The following is a 26,516-nucleotide window of genomic DNA, read 5'->3' on the forward strand; positions in this document are numbered from 1 at the left end:
ACTTACTCCCTTCCTCCCTCCCTTCCTTCTTTCCTGCTTTCCTTCCTTTCTTTCTTCCTCCTTCCTATTCTCTTTTTGCCTGTCTTTTTTTATTTTTGCTTTTTATTTTGCTTGTGGGTTGTGACTTTTTGTTTTAGTTTTTTGGTGCTACACTCAGTTCAGTTCATAAGTAAGGGAAACACTCAGTTCTGGGGATCAAACACAGAATTAAAAAATGTGAAGTATACACTCCAACCTTTGGGAATAGCCTCTCAATCCAGAAGAAGATTTCGTTATTAAGATAGTTTAATTTTGTCTCTTTCACTGAATGGCTATTGCTGGAGTGATGGTAATCATGGTAAAGTGTGATAAAAATCATTGTCCATAAACTCAAATATCACCCTTTGAGTAGAGCTTACACTGTGCATATCAAATTTTTCAATAGAAATAAATGATATATTAAAAACATTCAAAAAGTTTCCCTTTCTTCCTACATGGCTTAAAATACTACCTTTTGGAGTCTATTCTTTGAATTACCCCAATAATGTAGGAACTTCTCTGTAAATCACATATATAGACTAGAGGCAGCCAGCACAGCATCATGGGCTCATTTCTCAGAGAATGTGTGATAAATAAAACCAAGAAGCTAGGTGACCAACTAGCAAGAGGTTGAAAGGAATATGTAAAGTTAGTACAGCAAGTAAGGTGCTTGCTTTGCATGAAGCCAATCCAGATTCTATCCCTGAAACCACTTAAGGTTCTCCAAGGAGTAAGTCCTGAGTACTACCAGGAATAACCCTCCCTCCTCCAAAAACAAAAAAAAACAAAACAAAAAAAAAAAAACCCAAGAAATTCCAAAATAAAAATTACTTCATAGTAACATTGTATCAATATACTATGGTCAGAATATGGCTTTGTGAATATTACTAACACCGGCTTTGTGGATATTACTAACACCATGTCCAATTCTAACAATGCTCATTCAGTCTAAAATAGAGCCTGGTTTAAGAAATCAGTACTGCCAGATGAGGCCCAAAAGAAAATAACATGCATGGTGGAGAAAAAAACAGAAGAGACAGGGGCCAGTAAGGTGGTGCTAGAGGTAAGGTGTCTGCCTTGCAAGCGCTAGCCAAGGAAGGACTGCGGTTCGATCCCCTGGCCTCCCGTATGGTCCCCCCAAACCAGGGGCAATTTCTGAGCGCTTAGCCAGGAGTAACCCCTGAGCATCAAACAGGTGTGGCCCCCAAAATAAAAACAAAACAAAACAAAACAAAAAGAATAGAAGAGACAAAGGCTGGAAATACTTGCAACATCTGACTTTTCATCAAAGAAAGAAATCAATTCAGGTCAGGTCCAGAGGAAGGCAGCAGGATGTCTGAATTTGATAGCATGCATAGGGCTTGAACAAACTGAAATGTAATACTTCTTATCTGATAATTCAGGTACTCATAGAAAAAGTAACCACAGTGAAAAAACTTAAAGCAGTTTATTACAGTGTTTTAATGGGGAGGAATAATAAAATATGTACAGAATTATCAAAACTAATGGATAAAACTTCAGTAATAATTTCCACATTTCACTGTCAGATGATTTCTTACTTTCTGAGAAAGCGAGTTTCTCTTGGATATGGTAATGATTTAGAAAATATGAGGGCTTTATTAGCACATCTACACTATGATTTCAACAGTAATATTATATAACAGCACTATAATCTACTAGATTTGACAGTCATTTGTATCCACGTTTCCTCCTAATATACCCTGCTGATGCTCCCTAGTAGCAATCTCAGTGTCCTCAATGTCACTATCTAATAGAAGAACCCTAACAGGGTCAGAATTGGCTTCCTCCCATGGAAAGGGGACAATAAACCCACCAAGTTTTTCCAAGTTTCTGTTTTTATGAATGATGAAACTTAGTTTTCAATAATATTATCAAATTTATCAACTGAAAAAAACTAAATCATTGGGGCCGGAGAGATAGCATGGAGATAGGGCATTTGCCTCGCAACCACAATCATGTTTGTAATCAATGTGTTTAAATGAAGATATTAATTTTAGAAAAAAAGGAAAAAAGTCATTTTATACAACAAAAAAATACAATATGTGAAACAAGGCTTCCAAATGCAAGGCCCCAAGTTTGATTTTTAATACCACAAAATAAGAAACAAAAGGTCTTTAAAATCCTCTCCAGACCGCATAAAGTTCAAAGTTGACAGATTGACAATCAAGACTTTACCTAGGGCCCACAACAAAGTAGCTTGAAGCTTCCTAAACATTTTATCCAGAGGCACTTTGCATCATATCCTAGTTATGCCTCTTTCTTACATGTGAGATACTCTACCTTAGCAAAATTTTACAGAGCTTAAAAACATGAGGAAAACAGTATTTTTTCCTGAGAAGTTTTATCAGAAACTCTTTACAGGGAATGTACATTTCTCTCACTAAATTGATACCAAGAATTTTCAGTCTCTCACTGTATTGATATCACAAGAATCACATTTTATCTTCTTGCTAAATCACATTTATCATAAAATAAATATCAGTTACATGATTAAGATTGCCATAAACAATAACCAAAATCATTTATATGATCCTAAATGAATCATATTAGTATTTACAGATCTCCAATTAAAAGTCTTGGGCCTGGAGATATAGCACAGCGGTGTTTGCCTTGCAAGCAGCCGATCCAGGACCTAAGATGGTTGGTTCAAATCCCGGTATCCCATATGGTCCCCCGTGCCTGCCAGGAGCTATTTCTGAGCAGACAGCCAGGAGTAACCCCTGAACACCGCCGGGTGTGGCCCAAAAACCAAAAAAAAAAAAAAAAAAAAAAAGTCTTTGGGCAGTAGGAAAAATTTTTTCACTGGATTTTCACTGGAAGTTAGGGAATCAAAAATATGCAATTTCTTTAAAATTGTTCCAACCTTAGAAAATAAGAACTATTCCCTTTGAATTCCTCATTTAAGATCCTGATTATTACTTTAGCCTCCACTTTATTGCACACAATTTAATTATTTGTAATTCAATCTTCCTCAAAAGACACATAATCAGTATCTGATCATTAATTGTGTGTTGGCTCAATATTTTATTAGAAATAAGTATTAGCTGTCAGTTGTGTTTCTACTATAGTAAGAGGATAATAATAAAGAATTAAAACAGCAAAGTGCAGATCAAGGGAACATATAAACAGGCTACCACAAAAAAACGATAAATCAGATCTGAAGTAAAAAATGTGAACTTCATTCTCTTAGAATGCAAGAAAACTCCCTTACTAAATCAGAAATCAAAAAACGTACTTTAAGATAAACAGAGGGGTCTGGAGAGATAGCACAGCAGCGTTTGCCTTGCAAGCAGCCGATCCAGGACCAAAGGTGGTTGGTTCGAATCCCGGTGTCCCATATGGTCCCCTGTGCCTGCCAGGAGCTATTTCTGAGCAGACAGCCAAGAGTAACCCCTGAACACTGCCGGGTGTGGCCCAAAAACCAAAAAAAAAAAAAAAAAAAAAAAAAGGTAAACAGAGGAATATTGAAAAGACACAGGAGCCAAAGAAAATAAATGGCTAATGCAAGCCAACCTGAGACAAATAATGTGACTACCAGTAAAAGCATAAAAAAAGAAAATCCACAAGTTCATCTTTTGTTCAAATGTTTTATTTTATTATTATTATTTAATTGTTGGTTTTGTTTAAGGTCATACCTGAATATCAGAATAAAACCCAGGTCAGCTACATGCAAGGCAACTGTCCTGCCTGGCACACTAATATAGCAGCCCCTCAAAATTTTTTATTTTAAAAAATTTAAATATAAAAACTAGATCAATTAGAGGCAGGGGTTAGAGCACACCTAACAGTGCTCACGAGCTATTCCTGACTTTGTGCTCAATATACCATATGCTAAAGGTACTAGGGTCAACTAGTCAAAGCAAAACTCTTAATTCTGTACTTATCTCTCTGGTCTTCTTCAAAGAAATAGGAGACAAAGCTCAAATTTGACTCTTTTGCCTTAGGTTTGAAAAGTTTTATGGAGTCATACAGAATCCACAAAAATAAAACTTCATGAGGGCAGGAGAGATAGTATAGTAGGTAAGATAATTACCTTGCATGAATTTGATTTAGTTAGGTTCAATCCCCAGCATCCCATATGGTCCTCCAAGCAAAGCAAGAAGTAATTCCTGAATATAAACCCAGGAATAACCTTTGAGCATTGTTGAGTGTTACACACACACACACACACACACACACACACACACACACACACACACACACACACACAAATAAAATAAAATAAATATACAGTTGATTGATAGGTTTTGCTATGACCAGATAGTTCTTATCATGGTATTTCTCATTTTGGAATAGACTTTCAGCAATCACTTTCTTGATTCTGTAGATGAATGGATTTAGTTCTCTTCAGGTTCAAGATAATCTAAAGGGCATTTTATTTGCTTTTTTTCTTTCATATATATTTGACTTCATATCCTGTAAATAAACTTTAATTTTTCATTAGAGATAGAAGTTATCAAGGGGAAGCAAAACAAAGACATTTCTTGCATTAGTCTTACAATTTAATCTGTTCACGATTCCAAGTTAGGGGTAATCACAGCAAAAAAGAAAACCTTTGTGTTTAGGAAAGTATATAGATGTGATTAAAAATACCAATATAGGGGCCAGAGCAATAGCACCATGTTAGGGTTTTTGCCTTGCGTGCATCCAATCTCTATGACCCTGGTTCGATCACCAGCATCCCATAAGGTCCCCCAAGCCAGGAGCAATTTCTGAGCATATAGCCCAGAGAAATCCCTGAGAGCCATCAGATGTGGCCCAAAAACCAACCCAACAAACAAAAAACAATAGTTACCAAAAAAAACCCAGGATAATTGTTTCCATTAGTGGGAAGAAGAAAGTATACTAGAGATGTAGAAAATGTTCTTTCAACAGCAGGGTAGTAATTATACAGACATTCTAATATTTTTAAATTATACATCTATGCTATTTGGATTATTCCTTAAGCATATTTCAGCATTTAAATGTATTTAAAAAAAGAATGTTGGTGGCTCATGGTGCAAAAATATAAAACTGGTAAACAGGCTGGTATCTATAAAACATTTTCAATAAAAAATCACCAACAAACAATATAATATGTTAGTGTCCAATAAACTTCTGTGAAGTTTATTGGCAACACTAGCATAGTGGTCCTCCCTGTGATATGGCCCCACATACTGTCCACAACTGCTTGTGTTGCTAGCCAGACCAGCCTCTCAAGTTCTTGAGCATGGGGCCCTTGTCTTTCCATATTGTTTTGTGCTTCCAAAATAAAGTTATGAGTGCTCTCTAGATGACTGATGAATGGATGAATAAATGATTGAATAATACAGTAATTCACTAGATTAGAATGTAGAAATTTGTTTTTAATTATTTATAATCTCTTAAAATTTTAATAAAGCCAATAAAATAATAAGTTCTCCAACAACCAGTTGATAACATGTAAAGGGGGATAATTCTTATGTATCCTATGTATATAATAGTCTAATGTTTTATTTCTCTTTCTGCAGAGATTTCAGGTTCATAGAATGCTCTGTGATAAGAGCACATATAAAAGGTAAAACTAAATGAAGAGACTCATCCTATCACCTGACAGGCCCAAAGTAAGGAGAGCTGCACCTGGAGTGACCAATCAGATGTAAGAATAAGGCAAGGACAAACTACTCCTGGACGTGGGCCTGGAAGTAGACCAATAAAGAGAGATTCTGGTACCTTTGGTAAGGAATTTGGGATAACAGATCACCACTTTGAAGACATCTCCTCATAAAGACCAATAGTATAGTAAGAACTGTGTATAAAAGTAGGAAAATTTGGACCCTTGACTGAGACAATCACTGTACCCTTCTTCAACGTGTCAGACTTAGAAGCAACACAGTAGAGTACTAAGTGACCATTCCACTGTGCACCTGCATCCTCTCTCCCATCTAGCCAGTGGCTGAAGTGCCAGAGCTGAGTATGCTGATATAAGCACAGAAGCCAGAAATATAAGACTGCCAAATATATGCTGCCAAACTGGTCTCTGGTAACTTGAACTCAGACATTAAGTAAATTCAGATGTTCAGGAAGCTTTATGAAATCAGAACCTAAGTTATATACTTTCTGTGAGATCTTATGTGTTGATTGTGTGATGCTGTACGAAGTGCAATAAATATCAAAAGGTATAGTCAGAATTAAATCTAAGTTATAAATATAGAATGTACCAAAGTTGGGCCCACTTCATGTTGTTCCTCTAAGTATTAAATTTAAATTTTCTTTGTCAATTTTTCTTTCCATATTTTTGAAAAAACTAATCACTTGGCAAAAGTAAATAAAGATTAATTTTTAAGCTTTCCATCTGTTTCTGTTTAGTATACATAGAAATTTGTCATAACTGTTTTTTTCAATCCAAGAGACATTTTGATTCGAATACATTAATAAAATAACTCTCAGGATATGTCATAAGCCCAATGAAATCTTCTATATTTTATATTGCATCTTAAAAAGTATTTTTCAAGTGTAGGGGCCAGAACAATAGTATAGGAGGAAAGGTATTTGCACTGCACCTGGCGAACCCCAGGACCCTATATGGTCTCCAGGAAGACTACCAGAAAGTTCCAATCTAATTGTTTTGCCATCACTTGCTATCTCTGGCTTCTTAACATCCATTTCTGGGACTATTTTCCAGAGGAAGTTCAAGATGATCTTTCATCTTATACCAGTTTCTAAGGGGAAAATTTGAGTCTCTATAAAACTTTCACTTTAATAACGAGGTTGTTAATTTTTGCTTCTTAGTAGTGCAATAATAATATCACTTCTATTGCAGTGTAGGTCATTTTTTAAGAAATTATGAGAAAAATGTGGCCATAGTTCTTCACTGGGAAAAGTGACAGTCAGACTCATGGCACAAGTGTGCAGGATACAATCTACTTCCTTAACTCCCACAGGCTGTGAACACATGCCAACAGGTAAAGTGTAAAAAAATATAGACTCACGGTGTGAAATAACAGATTGATATTTTTTGTATGTGTGAGAGAAATATTTCAGAGAAAAAGATCAGCAAGCCAGCTCTATGCAGATGGTATCACCTGCCAAAAACAAGTACCTTATACCTCACTCTGAAACAATCTTTACTACAAAACAAACATTGCTATCACAGAGCAAGTATCTCATGACTCAAATTGTGTATTTACCTTAAAAATATTTTACTTACTCATTTTTTTTGTTTTTTTAGGCCACACCCAGCAGTGCTCAGGGGTTACTCCTGGCTATCGGCTCAGAAATAGCTCCTGGCAGGCATGGGGGACCATATGGGACGCCGGGATTCGAACCAACCACCTTAGGTCCTGGATTGGCTGCTTGCAAGGCAAACACCGCTGTGCTATCTCTCCAGCCCCACTTACTCATTTTTTAATTTTTTTTGTTGTTATATTTTTTGAGTGACCACACCTGGCAATTTTCAGGGAATACTTCTGGCTCTGACTCAGGAATTACTTCTAGCAGTGCAGAGGACAGTGTGGGGTTCTGGGGATGGAATCTTGGGTTGGCCGTTTGCAAAACAAGCACCCTACCCCCTTCAAAATTACTTCAGCTCCCTAACCAGTATTTTAACAACTGTATCATAAACTTGTATCGAACATACCCATGTAACAGTATGTTATGACCTGAAGAAAAGAGTACTAGGCTTTGATAAATTAACTCCAATCACTCTAAAAATGCAAAATTATGGGGCCGGGTAGGTGGCGCTGGAGGTAAGGTGTCTGCCTTGCAAGCGCTAGCCAAGGAAGGACCGCGGTTCGATCCCCCGGCGTCCCATATGGTCCCCCCAAGCCAGGGGCGATTTCTGAGCACATAGCCAGGAGTAACCCCTGAGCATCAAACGGGTGTGGCCCAAAAACCAAAAAAAAAAAAAATGCAAAATTATTTCTCGGTTTCCATTTCAGCCACAATAAAAATTTAAAAAAATTATTTCTAGGTTTCATTAAAGTATGTTATTTTAATATATTGAGACAGTCCAATTATGTTCCTAGGGGGATGGTGAGGCCTTACTCAGCTTGACTCTGCCTGGCTCCTGCAGCACCAACGGACTGGCGGGTCTGAAGGTTGCAGGGTAAGAGTAGAGAGATTCACAAAGCAGTCAGATTTAGTTCCAGGAGTCAGCCAGCTTTATTTCCCAGTCCTAACCGCATGTACATGTCCTCATATGGCTTCTATGCTAAGCCTTTTCCAAGTAGCCACTTCTCTGCTCCTTCTCTCACTCTCTCTCTTAATTCTGGTTCTCTTCCAGCTGCTCTCCAGGCTGCTGGCTGACTGACTGCCCTTTGCTGATTCTCCTTGTTTTTTGTTTTTGTTTTTTAATGTTTTTTTTTTTTTAGTTTTTTTTAGTTTTTGGGTCACACCCAGCGGTGCTCAGGGGTTACTCCTGGCTGTCTGCTCAGAAATAGCTCCTGGCAGGCACGGGAGACCATATGGGACACCGGGATTCGAACCAACCACCTTTGGTCCTGGGTCGGCTGCTTGCAAGGCAAACGCCACTGTGCCATCTCTCTGGGCCCTTGTTTTTTAATTTTTATTGTGACTGAAGTTCATTACACAGAATTATTTATGGTACATAGTGACAATGAATGAAGGGCATTCCCACCACCAATGTTGTCCTCCCTCCACTCCTGTTTCCAGCATGTCTCCCATATCTCCCTCCTTTACCCCCTCCCCCAGAATACTAGTGTAACTGGTCTCCACTTTACAGCTTGTTGTAGGTTGAGTAACTATTCTGTTTGGTGTCCCAGTCTGGTCATTCTTTATATACACTACATGTTCATATGACTGGTCCTGGTATCATCCTTTTCCCACTTCAATTTATAAGGCTGAATGATTCAAGTTATGCTGTTCTGTTAGAGATAAAAAGGTTAAGGAAAAGAGAAGAAAAAATTTGGTATCAACTACTAAAAAAAAAAAAGAAAAGAAAAGAAAAAAAATCACCGAATAATATCCACAAGGGTGAAAAAGAAAGAAAAAAGTGGAAGAAAAAGAGAAGGAAAATAATAACAAAAAACAAACAAAAAAACAAAACAAAACAAAACCAGAAAAAGTGCTGGTGTGGCAGGGTTTGGTGTTACCCCATCTTTTGTTTTTTTTTTTTTTTTGTATAGGCACCGTAAGTATTGGGGAAGGAAGGAAATTCTCATGGCCTAAGAGATTCAGGGTTTCTCCACTCTTGAAGCATATTGTCATGGGAACAACCACTGGCTCCATACCTTCTCCTTGCCATATCCCAGGGTTTTTTTGTTTTGCTTTTTTTTTTGTTTTGTTTTTGTTTTGTTTTTTATGGTGTCAGGAACCTTTCCTCTCAATTGTGGATGAGAAAATCAGGCCACTGTAGCAAGCAATCTTGGTATTTGTACAGGTCCTAGGACAGGACCTAGGATAGAGTCTTGAGGTTCTGTTCCAACATTGTTGGTGTGTTCAGTTTTCTGTATCATGTGCTCCATGTTTTTGCTCGGTCCCTAAGCCAAAGTCTAGGAAATTATGGTTCCAAAGGTTCTGCTCAGTCTCTGTTGTCAGAATTGGGCCTCTGGACTAAGAAATCTTGATTTTTGTAAGAGACCTGGGCTATAGCCTAGGGTAGAGTTTTCCTTAATGGTCTCAAGGTAAGTTCTGCCCAGTCACAGTTGTCAAAGTCAGTTTTCTGTAGTTAGTACTCTTATTTTTCATAGTTCAAAGAGTGATACATCTTCTGATTTCCACTTAGTGTTAGTGATGTCCTCGTTGTTATATTTACACTGCCACAAGTATATCTCCCAACGGAGCTTAGTTCCTGGTGTTGTTGCAGGGGGTTGTTTCAGTTCTACGTCTGGGATCTGGGATTTGAGAATGAACTAACACTGTCCTCGAGCAGACTGAGTTGTATCCGCATGGCATATGTCCAAGATGGGAGGCACCCTTGTATAAAAAGTGTGAGTTCTTATCCTTAGAAGATAAGATCTTGTATCTGAGTCCATGATTTCCCCTTAGTTACTGTGCCTTTTGTATTGGGTAAGGATGACAGGCTACACATACAGTATCTGTGGTGTGGTCTGAGCTTTTATCCCAGGCAAGACATTTTTTTGGTTTTTGTACCAAGGAGCACCAAAACTGGTGAGGATAGAGAAAATATGTATATATAAAAAAAAATAGAACAAATAGATAAAACTGAGGTAAAAAAATTAAATTGAGGGAAAAAAAGGTATTTGAAAAAAGAAAGTGATGGGGAGGCTATCTGTATGTTTAGGAATACATATCTTAAGAGGCATTATTATAAAGGTATTAAGCTTATATAGGCAATATAGGCCTCCCAATTAGGTCTTCTGAGATATTCTTGTAGGGAGTGAAAGCCAAGGCACGTTTTCGTATCACAGCCTTTGGTCTAGAGTTTAATATATGATTTGCAGCATTTCAGAGTTCTGTAATGTCCTTGAGCTAGGGGTTTTGCTGCAGCTGAATCCGGTATCTCCTTGTTGATCCTCCTTGTTGATTCTCATTGATTCTCTCTGCTGATTCTCCCTTTTCTTTAACTCTCCTTCTTAGCACCTCTTCCCACACCCCAAGCAGACTCATCTTCCCACCCATTCCAGGTGTGGGTGGTTCTGATCATTCAGGTGAGATAAACAAGAAGTTGGGGGAGGGGATAACTACAAAAGTACGCTAGTAATATTTACCAAATCTAGCAAATTGTATTTTCATCTCCATAATAAAAACATAGAGCAATCATTTTATCTATAAAAACAATAGTAATATTGTTTTCTTTGAAAAATCAAGGACCATAAATAATGCTGTTTATATTTAATACTTTTATAATGGCTTTATTTAAAATTTAAATAGCATGCTCAAATTATGCTGAAATCTCCATATTACTCTATATTTTTTAAAAAGTGGGTAATGCTTTAAAATATTTTAAGGTCATATAAAGCGAGGAGATGAAAAGCAATTGCACAAGGCTTTTTTTAAAACAATCTAGAAAACAGAATGTCCAATATGTGAAGATATATAGGAGCCTGACTCCATTCCACTTTACTCAGCTGGGATCTGTCCTTATAAAAGAATTGACTCATGCCTTAAGCTTCTTCCCCACCCACAAGTTTGGTCTTCTGAACCCTATAAAAGACTCTAATTCCTAAAGTCCTGTTGCATGTAAAAGTGGTCCCAAAATCAGACCCTAATCACAAAAATAGATGGATATATTACAGACATTAAAAGTAAAGATAAAGATGAAGAGAGAAGCCAGTTCCTAGAATAGCAGACTTTATGTGATAGTCAAGTAAATGATTTTACGACATCCTTGAAGAATTGGAACAGCAGCCGATCCAGGACCAAAGGTGGTTGGTTCAAATCCCAGTGTCCCATATGCCCCCCCCCCCCCCCCCGTGCCTGCCAGAAGCTATTTCTGAGCAGACAGCCAGGAGTAACCCCTGAGCAATGCTGGGTGTGCCCCCCCCCAAAAAAAAGAAATGTGACTTAAAACAAAAAGGTAAGTGACCAGTTGGTCCTTCATGGGGATACACTCTCATAGAAGTCACTTAGGACATAAGTTTCTTGGTCTTAAATTCCTAAGATTCCCATCCCCAGAATAAACACAACTTCTGCTATAACATAAAGGGCAGTTTATGCTGAAATGATGGGTCTTCCTTTAAGCAAGTATTCCTTACCTTCAAAAAAGTCAGCATTGCTAGAGCATCTCATGGCTACCTAAGGTCAGCAAAAGAGAAGCTGGAAACTTGGCTCAACCTTCAGGCAACAATGCCTGACAAGGGAATTTGAAAAATACCAAGTATCACATTCATATATGAAGGAAGGAAATCTTGACTGTACAACAGAACATAAATGCTCCACAAAAGACAGCACTAAAGTATCATGCTGTCCCCTGATAATATGGAGCATGCTCTATCCAACCATGATTGGGATTATGGAACCTATTTTGAGTCAACCGTCATCATGTCTCTGACCTCCATAATGAACATCTAGGTAAAAAGTAATTAATGTGACTCAGCAGCCTAACTCAACTCACTATGGGGTTCCATTGAAAGAAGCCCATTCACTGATGTTTCCTTACTGATACCATAAAAACATATCAACACCCTGGATTCCTCCATCTGTGGTAATAAAAAAAAAGAAAAAGACCATCTTTGCTGGTTGTTATAAAAAGGCCCCATGCTGCAACATTCTGTTGGAGAATTCTGTCAGCCAAGACAACATTTTCAAATAAAGGATCCAAGTTTGGTAGAACACTACACAGATTAAAACTTCCCTGCATGCTAGGACTAGAGAGATGACTCAAGCAATGGTCCTCTAACTGTAGCCTGTGGGCCACAAATTGTATTTGTTCCCATTTTGTTTCTTCACTTCAAATTAAGATATTTGCAGGGTACATAGGAATTTGTTCATAGTTTTTGTTTTTACTATAGTCCAGCCCTCCAATGGTCTGAGGGACAGTGAACTGACCCCCTGTTTAAAAAGTTTAAAGATGGGGCCAGGAAGCTGGTGCTAGAGGTCAGGTGTTTGCCTTGCAAGCGCTAGCGTAGGATGGACCGTAGTTCGATCCCCCAGCATCCCATATGGTCCCCCCAAACCAGGAGTGGCTTCTGAGCTCATAGCCAGGAGTAACCCCTGAGCATCAAACGGGTGTGACCCAAAAACCAAAAAAAAAAAAAAGTTTAAAGATTAGTAAGCATGTTTTTCCTGCAAGAGTTCCAGAGCCAATCCCTGAACTGCATGATTCCATGAGCAACACCAGGAATTATCCCCACCTTTTAGGTAGGAGTAGTATCCCAAGAATCTTTGGCTTTAACATAGAAACAATAAAACCAATAAATTCTTCTTGGGGCTGGAGCTATAGCGCAGCAGTAGGGTGTTTGCCTTTCATGTGGCTGATCCAGAACAGACCTTGGTTCAATCCCTGGTGTCCCATATGGTCTCCCAAGCCAGGACCGATTTCTGAGTGCATAGCTAGGAGTAATCTCTAAGCGTCACTGGATGAGGTCCAAATAACTTACCAATAAACTCTTCTCTACCTTACCCCTGTGACTGGTCCTTAGTTGTAGGATTGGATCATAATCCCTGCTTTCAAACAAAAGCTCTCCTTAACTATCCTTTCCCTTCTTTTTAAAAAGAGACACTCTAGTTGTGGAGTTTACACACAAAAGACTGCAGCATATTAAAGATCAACACCCTTTGTTGTGGCAACTGTAATCACAACAGAAGTGACACAGCATGTGATAACCATCACAGCTTCATGCCAACAAGGCAGGCACACTACCAATGAACCACAACTCAAACTACAAACACTTATTAATTAAAATAGAGTATAGCTCAAAGTCTGTTTTCGAAAACAGTTGAGCATATCTGAAAACACAAAAAGCAAAATCACCATAGGGACCCAATGATTCTATTTCAAAGAGATCTATCTAAAAAATTGAAAATAAAAATCCACATAAAACTTTCATTTGATTGTTCACAGCAACATTACTCATCATAGCTCAACACTGAAACTTGGCAATTCCTGGAGGAAGAACACAGGGGCTTGCAAATGTACAGCCTTGCAAATGTACAGCTGTGCATTCAAACACCTGGTGTCCCATATGTGCCTAACCCAATTCTGATAACTGTGCTGCCTCTAATTCCTAGTGCCACAAGTGATGTACTGCAGTCAAGGATGTGTAAGTTCCATAATAAAGCAGGCACCAAATGTGTGAGCTCGTTGGCCAGGAAATGGGACCCCTGATGATTACCATACTAAGTAAACACTATAACCATAACTTGTATACCCCATAAGAGACTGACCACAATGAACATGCATGCAAACACCATAACTAAAGGAATCCCAAATCTTGGTGAGCACCATGACACACTATGCTAAACTGTTGAGCAACACAGACAAGCATGTGAGCAAGAAGTGCTGATCACCACAAGTACAACATTGAAGGGAAGCAGAAATAAATTGGGGAAAAAATAAAAGCAAACTTAACAACAAAAGCCTCCCTAGAAACTAAATTGTCCCATCACCAGGTGAATGTATAGATATCATTATAGTTTAAATACAATAAAATAATAAGAAACCAAAAACTATTAACATGCTATATCATAGGTAAACCTCAAATACACTAAATCAATGAAGTCATATAAAGGAATACAAATTGGAGCCAGGCGGTGGCGCTGAAAGTAAGGTGCCTGCCTTGCCTGCGCTAGCCTTGGACGGACTGCGGTTCGATCCCCTGGTGTCCCATATGGTCCCCCAAGCCAGGAGCAACTTCTGAGCACATAGCCAGGAGTAATCCCTGAGCGTTACCAGGTGTGGCCCAAAAACCAAAAAAAAAAAAAAAAAGGAATACAAATTCTATGTTTCCTTCTATTTGATACATTCAGAGAAAGCCAATTTGTAAACAATTCAATAAATGATTGACTGGAACTGGGGATGAAATTGGGAATTGTTATAAACAAAAATGAGGGAATCTTACTGGAAAAATAAAAGTGATATACTTAATTTTTTAAATATTTATTTTGTGGGAGAGGACATTTGATAGTACTTAGGGGCTATTCCTGGCTCTGTGATCCCTGGAAGTGCTAGAGACCACATGTGGTCTCTATGGTGGCAGAGAATTGAACCATGACATGGCCTCATATATCACTGCTTTGTCCATTTTAAACAGGTGGATTTTTTGGAGGGTGGGACACACCTAGCAGTATTCAGGGTTAACTTCTGAGTATACACTCGGGAATCACTCCTGGTGGATCTTGGGGGGCCATAAATGTTTCTAGAAATTGACCATCAGTCAACTGAATGCAAAACAAGCACCCTCTTTCTGTACCATGAATCTGACCCCTGAAAAGGGTGACTTTAAAAGCATATAAAATAATACAATTAAACTGTTTAATTAAATCAAAGGTTAGGGACAGGGAGATGCTTTAGAGAGCTAAAGCTTTGCATATAAAAGCCCAGGGTTTGATCTCTGCACTTCCTTTCAGTACTGAACAATAGTAATTCCTCAGCACTGTCAATTGTTCCACAAAAAAACTAAAGCCAAGTGCCTTATATTTTGCTATATGTATGTTTTTTAAAAAAAAGTTTGTTATATTTGATAAGCAAGAATTAAAGCAGCATTGAAAAATAAGATATAAGGGCTAGAGAGAGTTTTAGAAGTTAAATTTGCCTTGAATCGACCCTTGTTTGATTCCTAGCACAGCATACACTCCCTTAAACACTACCAGGAATGATTCCTAATCACAGAGCCAGTTGTAAGTTCTGAGCATGGTTGGGTGTGGCCTACACTCATCTCCACCCCACACACACACACACACACACACACACACACACACACACACACACACACACACAAAGAAGTTATAAAATAAATAGAGAAAATTACAAATTGTTCTTAAAATTTCATACAAATATATACTTATAGAAGCAAAATTTTTTATGATATGAAGCATTCATTGGGGAAAAAAAATGCCCCGAGTTGTTTTAAAAAAAGAATAGATTGAGCACAAACTTCAGATGTATCAGGTCCTGGGTTTAATCCCTGACACCAGAAATTAAACTAAAAATAAAAGTAAACTTATATATCATTAGCCATCTATGATTGTTTATTAAAGGTTATTTATTACATAAGGCTACTTAGTCTCTTTAAAATAGATGAGGGTAAAGATAAGAACTTTTTTGGGGGGAGGTCACACCCAGCAGTGCTCAGGGGTTATTTCTAGCTTTGCGCTCAAAAATTATTCCTGGCAGGCTCAGGTGACCATATGGGGCACTGGGATTCAAATCACTGTCCTTCTGCATGCAATGCAAATGCCCTACCTCCATGCTATCTCTCGGCCCCAAGATAAGAACTTTTAAACATACAGATACATATATGGATATTTATTAGCTTCTATACTTCTATGATATGCTATTATATTCCAGACGATTTTAATAAGGGAAAATTCATTTATACAACTTTTAAATCAATGATAATAATAGTCTCACATATAATATAAAACTTCTAAAAATATAATGGTAAAAGTATTTTGAAGCTAATAAATCTTTCAGAGGTACCTGAAAAATCAGATCTTAACATTTTAAGCACCAAACTGCTCCAAAATCAGCTGTTGTATTTTCAAATAAAACAATAATTTGCAATGTGAAATCTATCTTTTGGAAAATAGCCCCATAAGAAAAGTCTTAAAGTTCTCTGAATTCTGGGAAAGCTTGAGCCAGAAGGGAAAAGCAATTACACTTATTTCAAGGTGTTAATTACAAAGTTGTGTCACTACATATTCTTTATTTGTCTTCTCCATTCCTGAAAACTACAGTTTGTCCTGTCTAAGCACTAAACCAGAGGAAATAAGAAATCAGACCTAAGGCAGGAAGGCTGTGAAATTCTGGTCTGTTATTCCCGTTATATAGGAAATTGACTGTGATGAGAACATACACCCTATGCTGTAGTTCTACCACATGGGAAATTGTCTTAAGTTTAATAAAAAGCCATATTTGGGAAATCTATTGCTGAGTCATGAAAGTCTAGTGAAATAACTATTCTGAGAATATAGGCTGAGCTTTACTTTCTGAGTGCATGTCCATGCTGCTGTTGGAGGCAGAAGGTAAGATGCTCTGAACCATAGAAATGACTTTTCTCTGCTAAGCTCTCAGCAGAGAGTCTGCACTCTATTCTCAAGAGGCACCAACCCCACAAAAGCATGGCTACTTGAGTCTGGACTTGTGTAAGGACTACTTCTGATAGACACTGGTAGCTCTTGCTAGTGGGTAACTGCCCACAAAGCAGCTGTTGGAAGGATTACTTGCAATGGGTCTGTTTGAGCCAGGAATAACATTGCAAGAAAAGAATTCAAGAACAAATCTCAGAAACAGCAAAGGAAAACACTTGAAACAGGGTCCTTTAAGGCAAGAAGGCCAGTGGAATCTTGTGCTATACTAATTTAGATTAAAAAAAAAAAAACAACACAGAAGGTGTAATGTCATTTTACAGTCACAGCCCAGAAAAACCAGTAATCTGCATGTCAGAACAATGAATTATTCAACATGACAAACCAGTTGGGTTTTTTATTTTATTTTATTTATTTTATTATTATTTTTTTTTTTGGTTTCTTGTGGGCTATTCCTGGTACTGTGCTTTAGAGTGACCTCTGGCAGTGCTCAGGGGCCATATGTGGTGCTGGGTATTTGAACCAGGATAAACAAAATACAAGTCTAGCACTTTAACCCCTGTATAATTTACCCTCTGTAGACAAGATTAATATATTTGGGGGGCCACACCTGGCTATGCTCAGGAGTTAGTTGTGGCTCTATATTCAGGGATTATTCCTGGTAGTGTTCAGGGAATCATACAGGATGCCGGGGATTAAACCTAGTTCAGCAGCATTCAAGGCAAGTGCCCTATCCACTGTCCTATCTGTCTGGCCCATAATGTTTATTTTGGTTTTTCCCAAACCAGGCTATTTCTAGTCTGCACTCAGGAATCACTCCTGTCAAGCACCCTACCCACTATCATTCTGGACCAGTTTTTAATGACCAAATAAATTAACATAATAAATCATACCAGGTCAAATATGAAAACATAGATATTCACTAAATGGACTAGAAAGGCAATCAAAAAGCCTGATACCCATTTCTTTAAAAAATAGTAAATAAAATATGGGATATTGCAATAACATGATAAATACTAGCTCTCAATAATCAACATTCTTTTTTTTTTTTTTGATTTTTGGGCCACACCCAGTAATGCTCAGGGGTTACTCCTGGCTATGTGCTCAGAAGTTGCTCCTGGCTTGGGGGACCATATGGGACACCGGGGGATCGAACCGCGGTCCGTCCAAGGCTAGCGCAGGCAAGGCAGGCACCTTACCTTTAGCGCCACCGCCCGCCCCAAATAATCAACATTCTTAACAATGAATGCTGAATAGCCTTATCATTAAAAAATAACCATGACAAAAATAACCATGCCAAACAATAGAGTTCAAGAACTTCTAGATATAATATTAGAATTTGCAATTGTAATACAATGTACTCTTTAGATAAGAAAAGGGAAAATTTTTGTGATTAACCACTGATTACCATAAACTAGAAACTGAAAAGAAACCATAAAAACCTGTAGCAATATTAAAATGATACCAGTAACTAATTACAAAATATGAAATAAGTACTAGTAAGATGTCTCAAGTGATGAAACACATGCCCAACATGTATAGTAAGGTCCTTTGAGATGCCCTGCACCATATGCCCCTCCAAGCACTCAACTTCCTACCTGCCATGTCCCAGCTATACTGGATGTAACCCTGCAAATCACACTACCAGGCCAACCATCACTGGGGAAAAACATCCAGACTCCCAGCATTTCTGAATGGGGTCCCTTAAAAGAAACAGATCCTCAGTAACAACAAAAAAGGCACTTCCCCAAAAATGTGAAAAATGCAGGACAAATAAAGATAAAAGCACTAAATTTTAACAAGAGGCATCCTAAAAAAGAATGCTTGGCATGTTTTTAGAAACACACAGAACTGCAAAATGTAAATTTTTCACAAATTAAAATACAGGATCAGGGACATTCAATTAAAATTTGAAAAAAAAATGACAAAATTATCTTAAATTTCCACTTAGAGGGGCTGGAGAGATCGCATGGTAGTCCATTTGCCTGTAGGCAATTGATCCAGGACTGAAGGTGGTTAGCATCCCAGCATTCCATTTGGTCCTCTGTGCCTGCCAGGAATGATTTCTGAGTGCAGTGCCAGGAGGAACCCCTGAACACTTCCAGGTGTGACCCCAAAAAAATTTTCCAGGGGCTGGAGAAGTGGCACAAGCAGTAGGGCCTCTGCCTTGCACGCACTAGCCTGGGACAGACCACAGTTCGACCCCCAGCATCCTATATGGTCCCCTAAGCCAGGAGCAATTTCTGAACACATAGCCAGGAGTAACCCCTGAGCATCTGGGTGTGGCCCAAAAACAAAACAAAACAAAATTCCATATAGAAAAGTCCTTGCCCCCCTAAAAAAATCTAAAATTTTTGTAAAAGAAAATGAAGAACAAGTTTCCATGTCAAATATTTAAACTCTAAGAAAGCTACAATAAGCAGCATGGTAGTACCAGAATCAGTGATTGAGCACAACTCCAGAAGTGATTGCTGTGAGAAGACATTAAAATATAAAATAACAAAATCAGATCATAATGTCAAAGGATGAAATTGAAAAACACAACATACAATGTTGATTTTAAAAAAATCAGTACTCTATTTACATGTTCCCAAATTATTTGACCTACTTCCTCTTTTCAGAAAAATAAAATTATTCAGTGCTCCCCTGGAAATCTACCTTGTTGGAGCAAACAAATGGAAGATACAAGCCAATCATTCCCAAGACTATGAGCCCCATCCTTCACTCTTCATCAATCATTCTTGCAACTTTCCAAGGAGGTGTGAAGACCCACTTTAGAAAATAATGGCTTATTTTTTAATTTATCTTGTTTGGGAGCTATACCCAGATATAGTCAGGAGTTATTACTGGCTCTGCACTCAGGAATAATTCCTGGTAGATTAAGAGAACTATCTGGAATACTGGACGTTGAAGTCAGGTTAGCCCCTGCTGGACTATTATTCTGGTCCTAAGGGAAACGCTGATTTAGAGCATCATCAAGAGCATACGATTAGGAAAGAAAGAGGGTTTGGGTACACGGAGAACACTCAGGGCATATTCCTGGTGTGACTTAAGGAGCATATGTGGTAATGAGGACTGATTCCATACAAGTAAAGAGCCTTTCCTGCTGTACTATACCTCCAGAGCCTACCAACTATCTGAGCTTTGTGGCCTAGAAAAGTTCCTTATGATTTGAAGCTTCTAACTTTCCAGAGACATTTAATAGCTCTTGGCTTACACTGATCCATCTCCTTATCCATCTATCTCTAAAACATGCTGTTAGTTTCTGACTTGGGACTGTCTCTGCTGTGGGAGCCTTCTAGTTCAAATCTCACCTGCTCAGAGATGGTCTTTCAGATAACATTGTTCAGACAGCATCGCATCGCCAAGCTGGACAAGTACTGTTAGTGGCACTGTCATCTGACTTAATAGATTGTTTTTAGTAGGTTTCATTTTGTTGTTTTTTTATACTACACAGTAGGGTGCTCATCTCTCTGTTTCAAACAATTTTTCAGGATTTAAAAGAACCCATAACAGTTAGCAAAGGTTTAAAAATTATATAAGGAGCCAAATAGTTAAATGGTTAAAGCTCGGTTTTTCGTATGTAGCCAACTCAGATTAAATTTCTAGCACCATGAGTGATCCCTGAGCACTGTTGGATATGGCCTGAACTCTCCTCTCCAAAATAAAAACTATGAAGATATACACATATGAGTATACATATACATAAGGCATGTACTTAAATGTACATTCTACAGATACACTTGTGTATAGATATGAAGATGTATATACACACATATACATATGTGTGACAAAAATAATAGTACAGATAAAAAATTAAGGTACAAATAAAAAATTAAAGATTCAATACATAGTATTCTTCTACACAATAAATTTGTAATAGCTGCATCTATAAACAGTGCTACAAAAGATTTAGTTGTACATAGATACCTGTTAAGCCAGAGTTTTAAGAAAAATAAAAAATGTTATTGTAATAATGCTGAGAGACAATAGAGATGAGGGCTGGAAGAACCGGCTCATGATATTAGGCTCACCACAAAGAGTGATGAGTGCAGTTAGAGAAATAACTACACTGACAACTATCATGACAATGTCAATGAGTGAGAGAAGTAGAAGGCCTATATCGAATACTAGTGGGGGAGGAGAGAGATGGGAGATATTGTTGATGGCAATGTTGCACTGGTGAAGTGAAGTGTTCTTTTTTTTTTTTTTTTTGGTTTTTGGGCCACACCCGGCGGTGTTCAGGGGTTACTCCTGGCTGTCTGCTCAGAAATAGCTCCTGGCAGGCACGGGGAACCATATGGGACACCGGGATTCAAACCAACCACCTTTGGTTCTGGATCGGCTACTTGCAAGACAAACGCCGCTGTGCTATCTCTCCAGGCCCTGAAGTGTTCTTTTTATACTGAAACCAAACTACAATCATGTTTTTAATCATGGTGCTTAAATAAATATATTATTTTTAAAATGAGGAATTCATTATCATCTTAAAAAATCACCATTTAATTATAGTCCTATTCTCATCATTTTTATATAGTTAGTAAAAAAAATCTCTTTTTTTAGTATATTTTTTATTTATTTAAACATCTTGATTACAAATATGATTGTTATTAGGTTTCAGTCACCAGAGTAAATACAGCATAATTTAGTAAATCAGTATTTTCCAAATCTAAATTTCAATTTAGTTAATACCATGTCTTCAATTTATACCTTGTCTTTTGGACCTAAAGATCTCACCTCTATCTGAAAATCCAAGTATCCCAGTGGAAATCAAGCAAGAGAAAACTAATTAGCAATCAGCCCTCAAGGAGATGAGACAGAACCTGTCCATGTTTTTTAAAATGTCAGTGTGCACTGTTTGACTTTATTTCTATCTGCTCCAACACCCTGTTCCCACAATCTCTATGCCATCCCTCATTCTGCATGGACTGTCATATTTCTGACAGCTGTCATGTTTGAATTCCAAATTCTCTTTCCTATTCTAAAATATAAGATAGGAAAAACAAAGAGCCTGGTCACAGAGTGAGGGAAGTTAATTTTTGTTGTAACCGGAAAAAGATAAGAGGGAGAGAGTGTATAAAATATAATAAATATTTTAGAGTTGAGTCATCTCTGATCTGAGAGTTGTATAACAGAATTGCTTTCAAAGTAAGAAGTTATTAAAGATGGGACCTTTCTTTTTAATTATGCTTCATAGTCTAAATAACCAGTCATATCACATTCCATAGGCTATTTGCTTCTTTGTGTAAAAGTAGGTGAAGTGTGGGTTGCATGTGTATATGCACATTGGTTGGGGGGGTTGTTTTGGTAAGGTCTTCTATAATTAAAGAATCAAGAGTAGGAAAAGGAAATGTTTTCCATCTGTGCTTGTCTTGGGTAGTTTAATAATCACCTCTAGAAGAAAAGGGGATGTTTACAGAAATACTCTTGGTTTGATTTGCTCCAGTACGGTTAAATGTATTTTATTGAGTATTTTCTATATAAGGAATGTTTCATAATGAAGTACAACAATAGTTACTGACCTCTGGAAACGTCCAATGTAGCTTCAGGACTAGCTGGACCAGATCAAGCCATATGTTTGGTTTTATTAATATCACTGTCCTAAATAGTTAAATTTCAAAACCAAATGACCCCATGAAGAAACAAAAAATTGGCTTTCCATCCTTCATAATATTGGCAAAATAGAATCTGGCTGTGCTTTCCGTTTTTAAACATCCCATATTCTTTATCTTCTTGTAAAATTACAACAGAAGGGTTGAACCCTTGTAAAATTTGGTTACAGATAATCTTGTTTACTGAACAGTCTGAAGGAATATTACATAATAATACTTTGTTTTTAACTCTGATCTAAAAATAGGTATTTTTGGATCTGACTGAAATTGAGCTACATATATTTATTTGAGAAAACAAAACCCACAAAATGCTATCTGAATCCAAGTCCTAAACGTATTTGATAAAAATTTAAAAAGACTTATAAAGAGCAGTTAGTTTTTCAACTTCAAGCTCTTTCTATCCATATAAGCCTAAAATAATATATATGAGCAAGATATGGCTCTAGTAATAGTGGATATGCCTTGTGTATTAAAGGTCTTGGTTCCATCCCTGGCACCTCACCATCCACCAAGTAACCAATTAAAGTGACACACCCTCCCAGTACCAGTGGATATGATCCCACAACCAACAACAAACTGAAACTTTGAAGTAAATGCATTCTCCATAAAATAAGTCTTTGTTTCAAATCATACTAGAATTTGCAGCATAAGGTAAATAATTTACCTATGTAATACAAAATCCAGGTTTAAAAAAGAAAGTATTGTTTCTCAATTCAAGCAAACTACTGAAGTTTTTAATAATTTCATATCTACAGTACAGTAACAGGAAGTATTTATCAGTGGTTCTTATCAATATCTTTAAAAAAAAGTTCCTTAGTAATCTATGCTTCATGATCTGATAAATATGAGTCATATGTTTTACACTTCTTCAGAAGCAGAAGTTTGGGGATTCCAATTTCTCCAAATTGAGTAAAGTAGATGGGACACAATGGATATAAATATCTATCACTTCTTTGATTACTTAATTTAAGGGTATTATAAATGTTAGAAAAATAAATCAGAGGTGTCCTCGGGAGCCATTGCTCCACAGGAGGCATATAAAAGATTCACTTGAATAGAATCAATTTCAAATTCCATCTAAGCATCTATGAACAGATTTTAGAAACAAGTCCTAACAGGAAAATGAAGGTAGAGAAGGTTGAGAAGTAAAATAAAGTCACCAATATTTTACAAGTGTCCTCAAACTTTTTAAACAGGGGCCAGTTCACTGTCCCTCAGACCACTGGAGGGTCTGACTATAGTAAAAACAAAACTTAGGAATGAATTCTTATGCACACTGCATATATTTTATTTTGCAATGAAGAAACAAAACAGATACAAATACAATATGTGGCCGCGGGCCATAGTTTGAGGACCACTGAAAGTAAAACTATGTGAAGTTGTTTCTCTAATCTTTTCACTATTTTTCTAATGATTATATATTTCTTTACAATATTTTGTAAAACTTTACAACATATAAATTGCTTTAAAATAGTCACATATGTATGTATCCATGTGGATAAATATGTGCTTATATATAAGTTGTGGCCACTACTCTATAACTCAAAAACTGATTGACAGATACCATGCTGAGTCTTAATTGTCCACAGTAGAGAGTGGAATAAAAATACTTTTTAAAAATATGGACAGTGGGGCCAGAGAGATAGCACAGCGGTATTTGCTTTGCAAGCAGCCGATCCAGGACCTAAGGTGGTTGATCCAAATCCCAGCGTCCCATGTGGTCCCCTGTGCCTGCCAGGAGCTATTTCTGAGGAGATAACCAGGAGTAACCCCTGAGCACCGCTGGGTATGGCCCAAAAAATAAAAATAAAAATAAAAAGAATAAGCCCTGAGCACAACCAAGTATGGCCAAAAATAAAAAAAATAAAAATAAAAATATATATGGACAGTAGGGGCTGGAGAGATAGCATGGAGGTAAGTATGCAGAAGGTCGGTGGTTCGAATCCCGGCATCCCATATGGTCCCCCGAGCCTGCCAGGAGCGATTCCTGAGCGTAGAGCCAGGAGGAACCCCTGAGTGCTGCTGGGTGTGCCCAAAAAAACAAAAAATAATATGGACAGTAGTGGGCCAGAGTAATAATACAGTAGGTAGGGCTATAGGTAGACACTACACTCACTCAAAGAGAATAGACTAAATATAACTTGTTAAAGTCCACTTCTAAGTCTAATATCCTATTTTTTTCCACAGCTAAAATTCCAGGTATATTATAAAAAATCTCCAAATTTACTTGTATTTCTAGAATTCCTGGTAACAGAATCCTCAGAAATGAAAGAATCTATCTATCATAACATTATTTGGAATCACACACCAATGCAGCCAGCCAGTCCTCTAAATCAATTTCTCAACTACAGACAATGTGGGTTCCCAGGATATTCCAAGGGGGGCAAAGCAAAAATTTCATAAAAGAGGTGCGATAGCAGGAAATTAATGTAGGACACAAGGACCTTGTTCAGAAAAAGTTGCAAAACTCTGAGTCATTAAAAGAAAAGGCTCATTTTCTCTTTTCTGTTGTTAATAGAGACATTTCAGGGCCAGGGTGATAGTACTGTGGGTCAAACATGTGCTTTGCATGCAGCTGATCTGGATATGATCCCTGACACTACATATAGTCCCCTGAATTCCACTAGGAGTAGTACCCATGAACAGAGCCAGGAGTAAGCCCTGAACACCCCTGGGTCTGGCCAAATAAACAAAAAAGACATATAAGCACCCAAAGTATCATTTTTCTCTTAGATACATATTATTGTGTAAAATATAGAATAAATTTTCCCTAAGTTTTTCTGTCTTTTCCTGTTTTAACAGATGTAGTATGATTTACAATGTTGATGATAGCTTTATGCATTCACTGTTCCAATACCAAACCTACCAGAGTGACTGCTTCTCTATACCAGTATCCATTTTATAATTTTCAATCTGTTACCATCATTCAATTTCAAATATACATATTTGTCACATTTTAAAACTTAGTCTTAAATGTAGTCTTTGAACACTTTTTTTACAGTGAAGCTAAATATATTAAGAAAACAAAGCTTGGGGCCAGAGAGATAGCATGGAGGTAGGGTGTTTGCCTTGCATGCAGAAGGACGGTGGTTCGAATCCTGGCATCCCATATGTCCCCCGAGCCTGCCAGGAGCAATTTCTGAGAATGGAGCCAGAAGTAACCCCTGAGCACTGCCGGATGTGACCCAAAAACAAAAACAAAAGAAAACTTTAGAGAAAGATAGAAAAATGGATTCAACAGAGAAGTGCAGATCAACAGACTTACTGATTTAGCTTGACATCCAGAATGAATGATGTTCCAAAGGCATCCACTTGGAAGCTTGCTTGGTCAACATGAGTCAACTGCAATTTTAAAATAATAAAAGACATTTATTAAGTCATAGCAATCAATGATAAGCATATCTTAAGAAAAGTCATGTAGGTTGCTATCATAAATTAGAAAACCAATTCAGGGGCTGGAGAGATAGCAAGGAGGTAAAGCGTTTGTCTTTCATGCAGAAGGTCATCGGTTTGAATCCTGGTGTCCCATATGGTTCCCCGTGCCTGCCAGGAGCAATTTCTGAGCATGAAGTCAGGAGTAACCCCTGAGCACTGCTGGGTGTGACCCAAAAAACACAAAAAAAAAAAAAAAAAAAAAAAGAAAAGAAAACCAATTCAACATGAATTGGAAATAAAATGGAAACAAAGCAAAGCCTGGAACTTCTTTGAAATCAAACATTCACCAATTTAAAATAAAGTCAACCAACCAGAGAAGGCAATGGTCCTAACTTTTTTGTTTATCTTTAAGGCATTTCAAGACTGCACTTCAATCATTTTTTCTGATATTAAATGACTAGTTGCTTTAGGCTTCATTAAAAAAATATATTCAATCAAAAGGTAAAACAGAGTGGGGCCAGAGTGGTAGCAAGTACAGTGGTAGGGCATTTGCCTTGCACACACGGCTGACCCAGAATCAACAAGAGTTCAATACCCAGCATCCCATATGGTCCCCTGAGTCATGAGCAATTCCTGACCGCAGAGCCAGGAGTAACGCCTGAGTGCTACCAGTGAGGCCCTAAAATAAAATAAAATAAAATAAAATAAAATAAAATAAAATAAAATAAAGTGGTGAGTATAATCTATACCTCTTAAAAAACTTTTCATCTATTTCAATTACAAACTTTATAATTTCAGATTTCGGGGCTAGGCAGTAGTAGGTAGGGACTAGGTAGTAATGGGATCTTTCATATCAACCAG

General features: G+C 37.5%; 1 protein-coding gene across 4 annotated transcripts in view; it reads right to left on the reverse strand.

The window, feature by feature from the left end:
- ADAM22 (ADAM metallopeptidase domain 22) overlaps positions 1 to 26,516 on the reverse strand; it is a 275,390-nt gene that overhangs the window by 195,651 nt on the left and 53,223 nt on the right. For all 4 annotated transcript variants that reach the window (XM_049768940.1, XM_049768929.1, XM_049768944.1 and 1 more), the window contains exon 3: positions 25,546 to 25,622. In XM_049768940.1, the coding sequence (XP_049624897.1) occupies positions 25,546 to 25,622 (77 nt within the window). The remainder of the gene's footprint in view (positions 1 to 25,545; positions 25,623 to 26,516) is intronic.

Source organism: Suncus etruscus, chromosome 1, assembly GCF_024139225.1.
Source record: "Suncus etruscus isolate mSunEtr1 chromosome 1, mSunEtr1.pri.cur, whole genome shotgun sequence".
In the NCBI taxonomy this organism is placed as follows: domain Eukaryota; kingdom Metazoa; phylum Chordata; class Mammalia; order Eulipotyphla; family Soricidae; genus Suncus; species Suncus etruscus.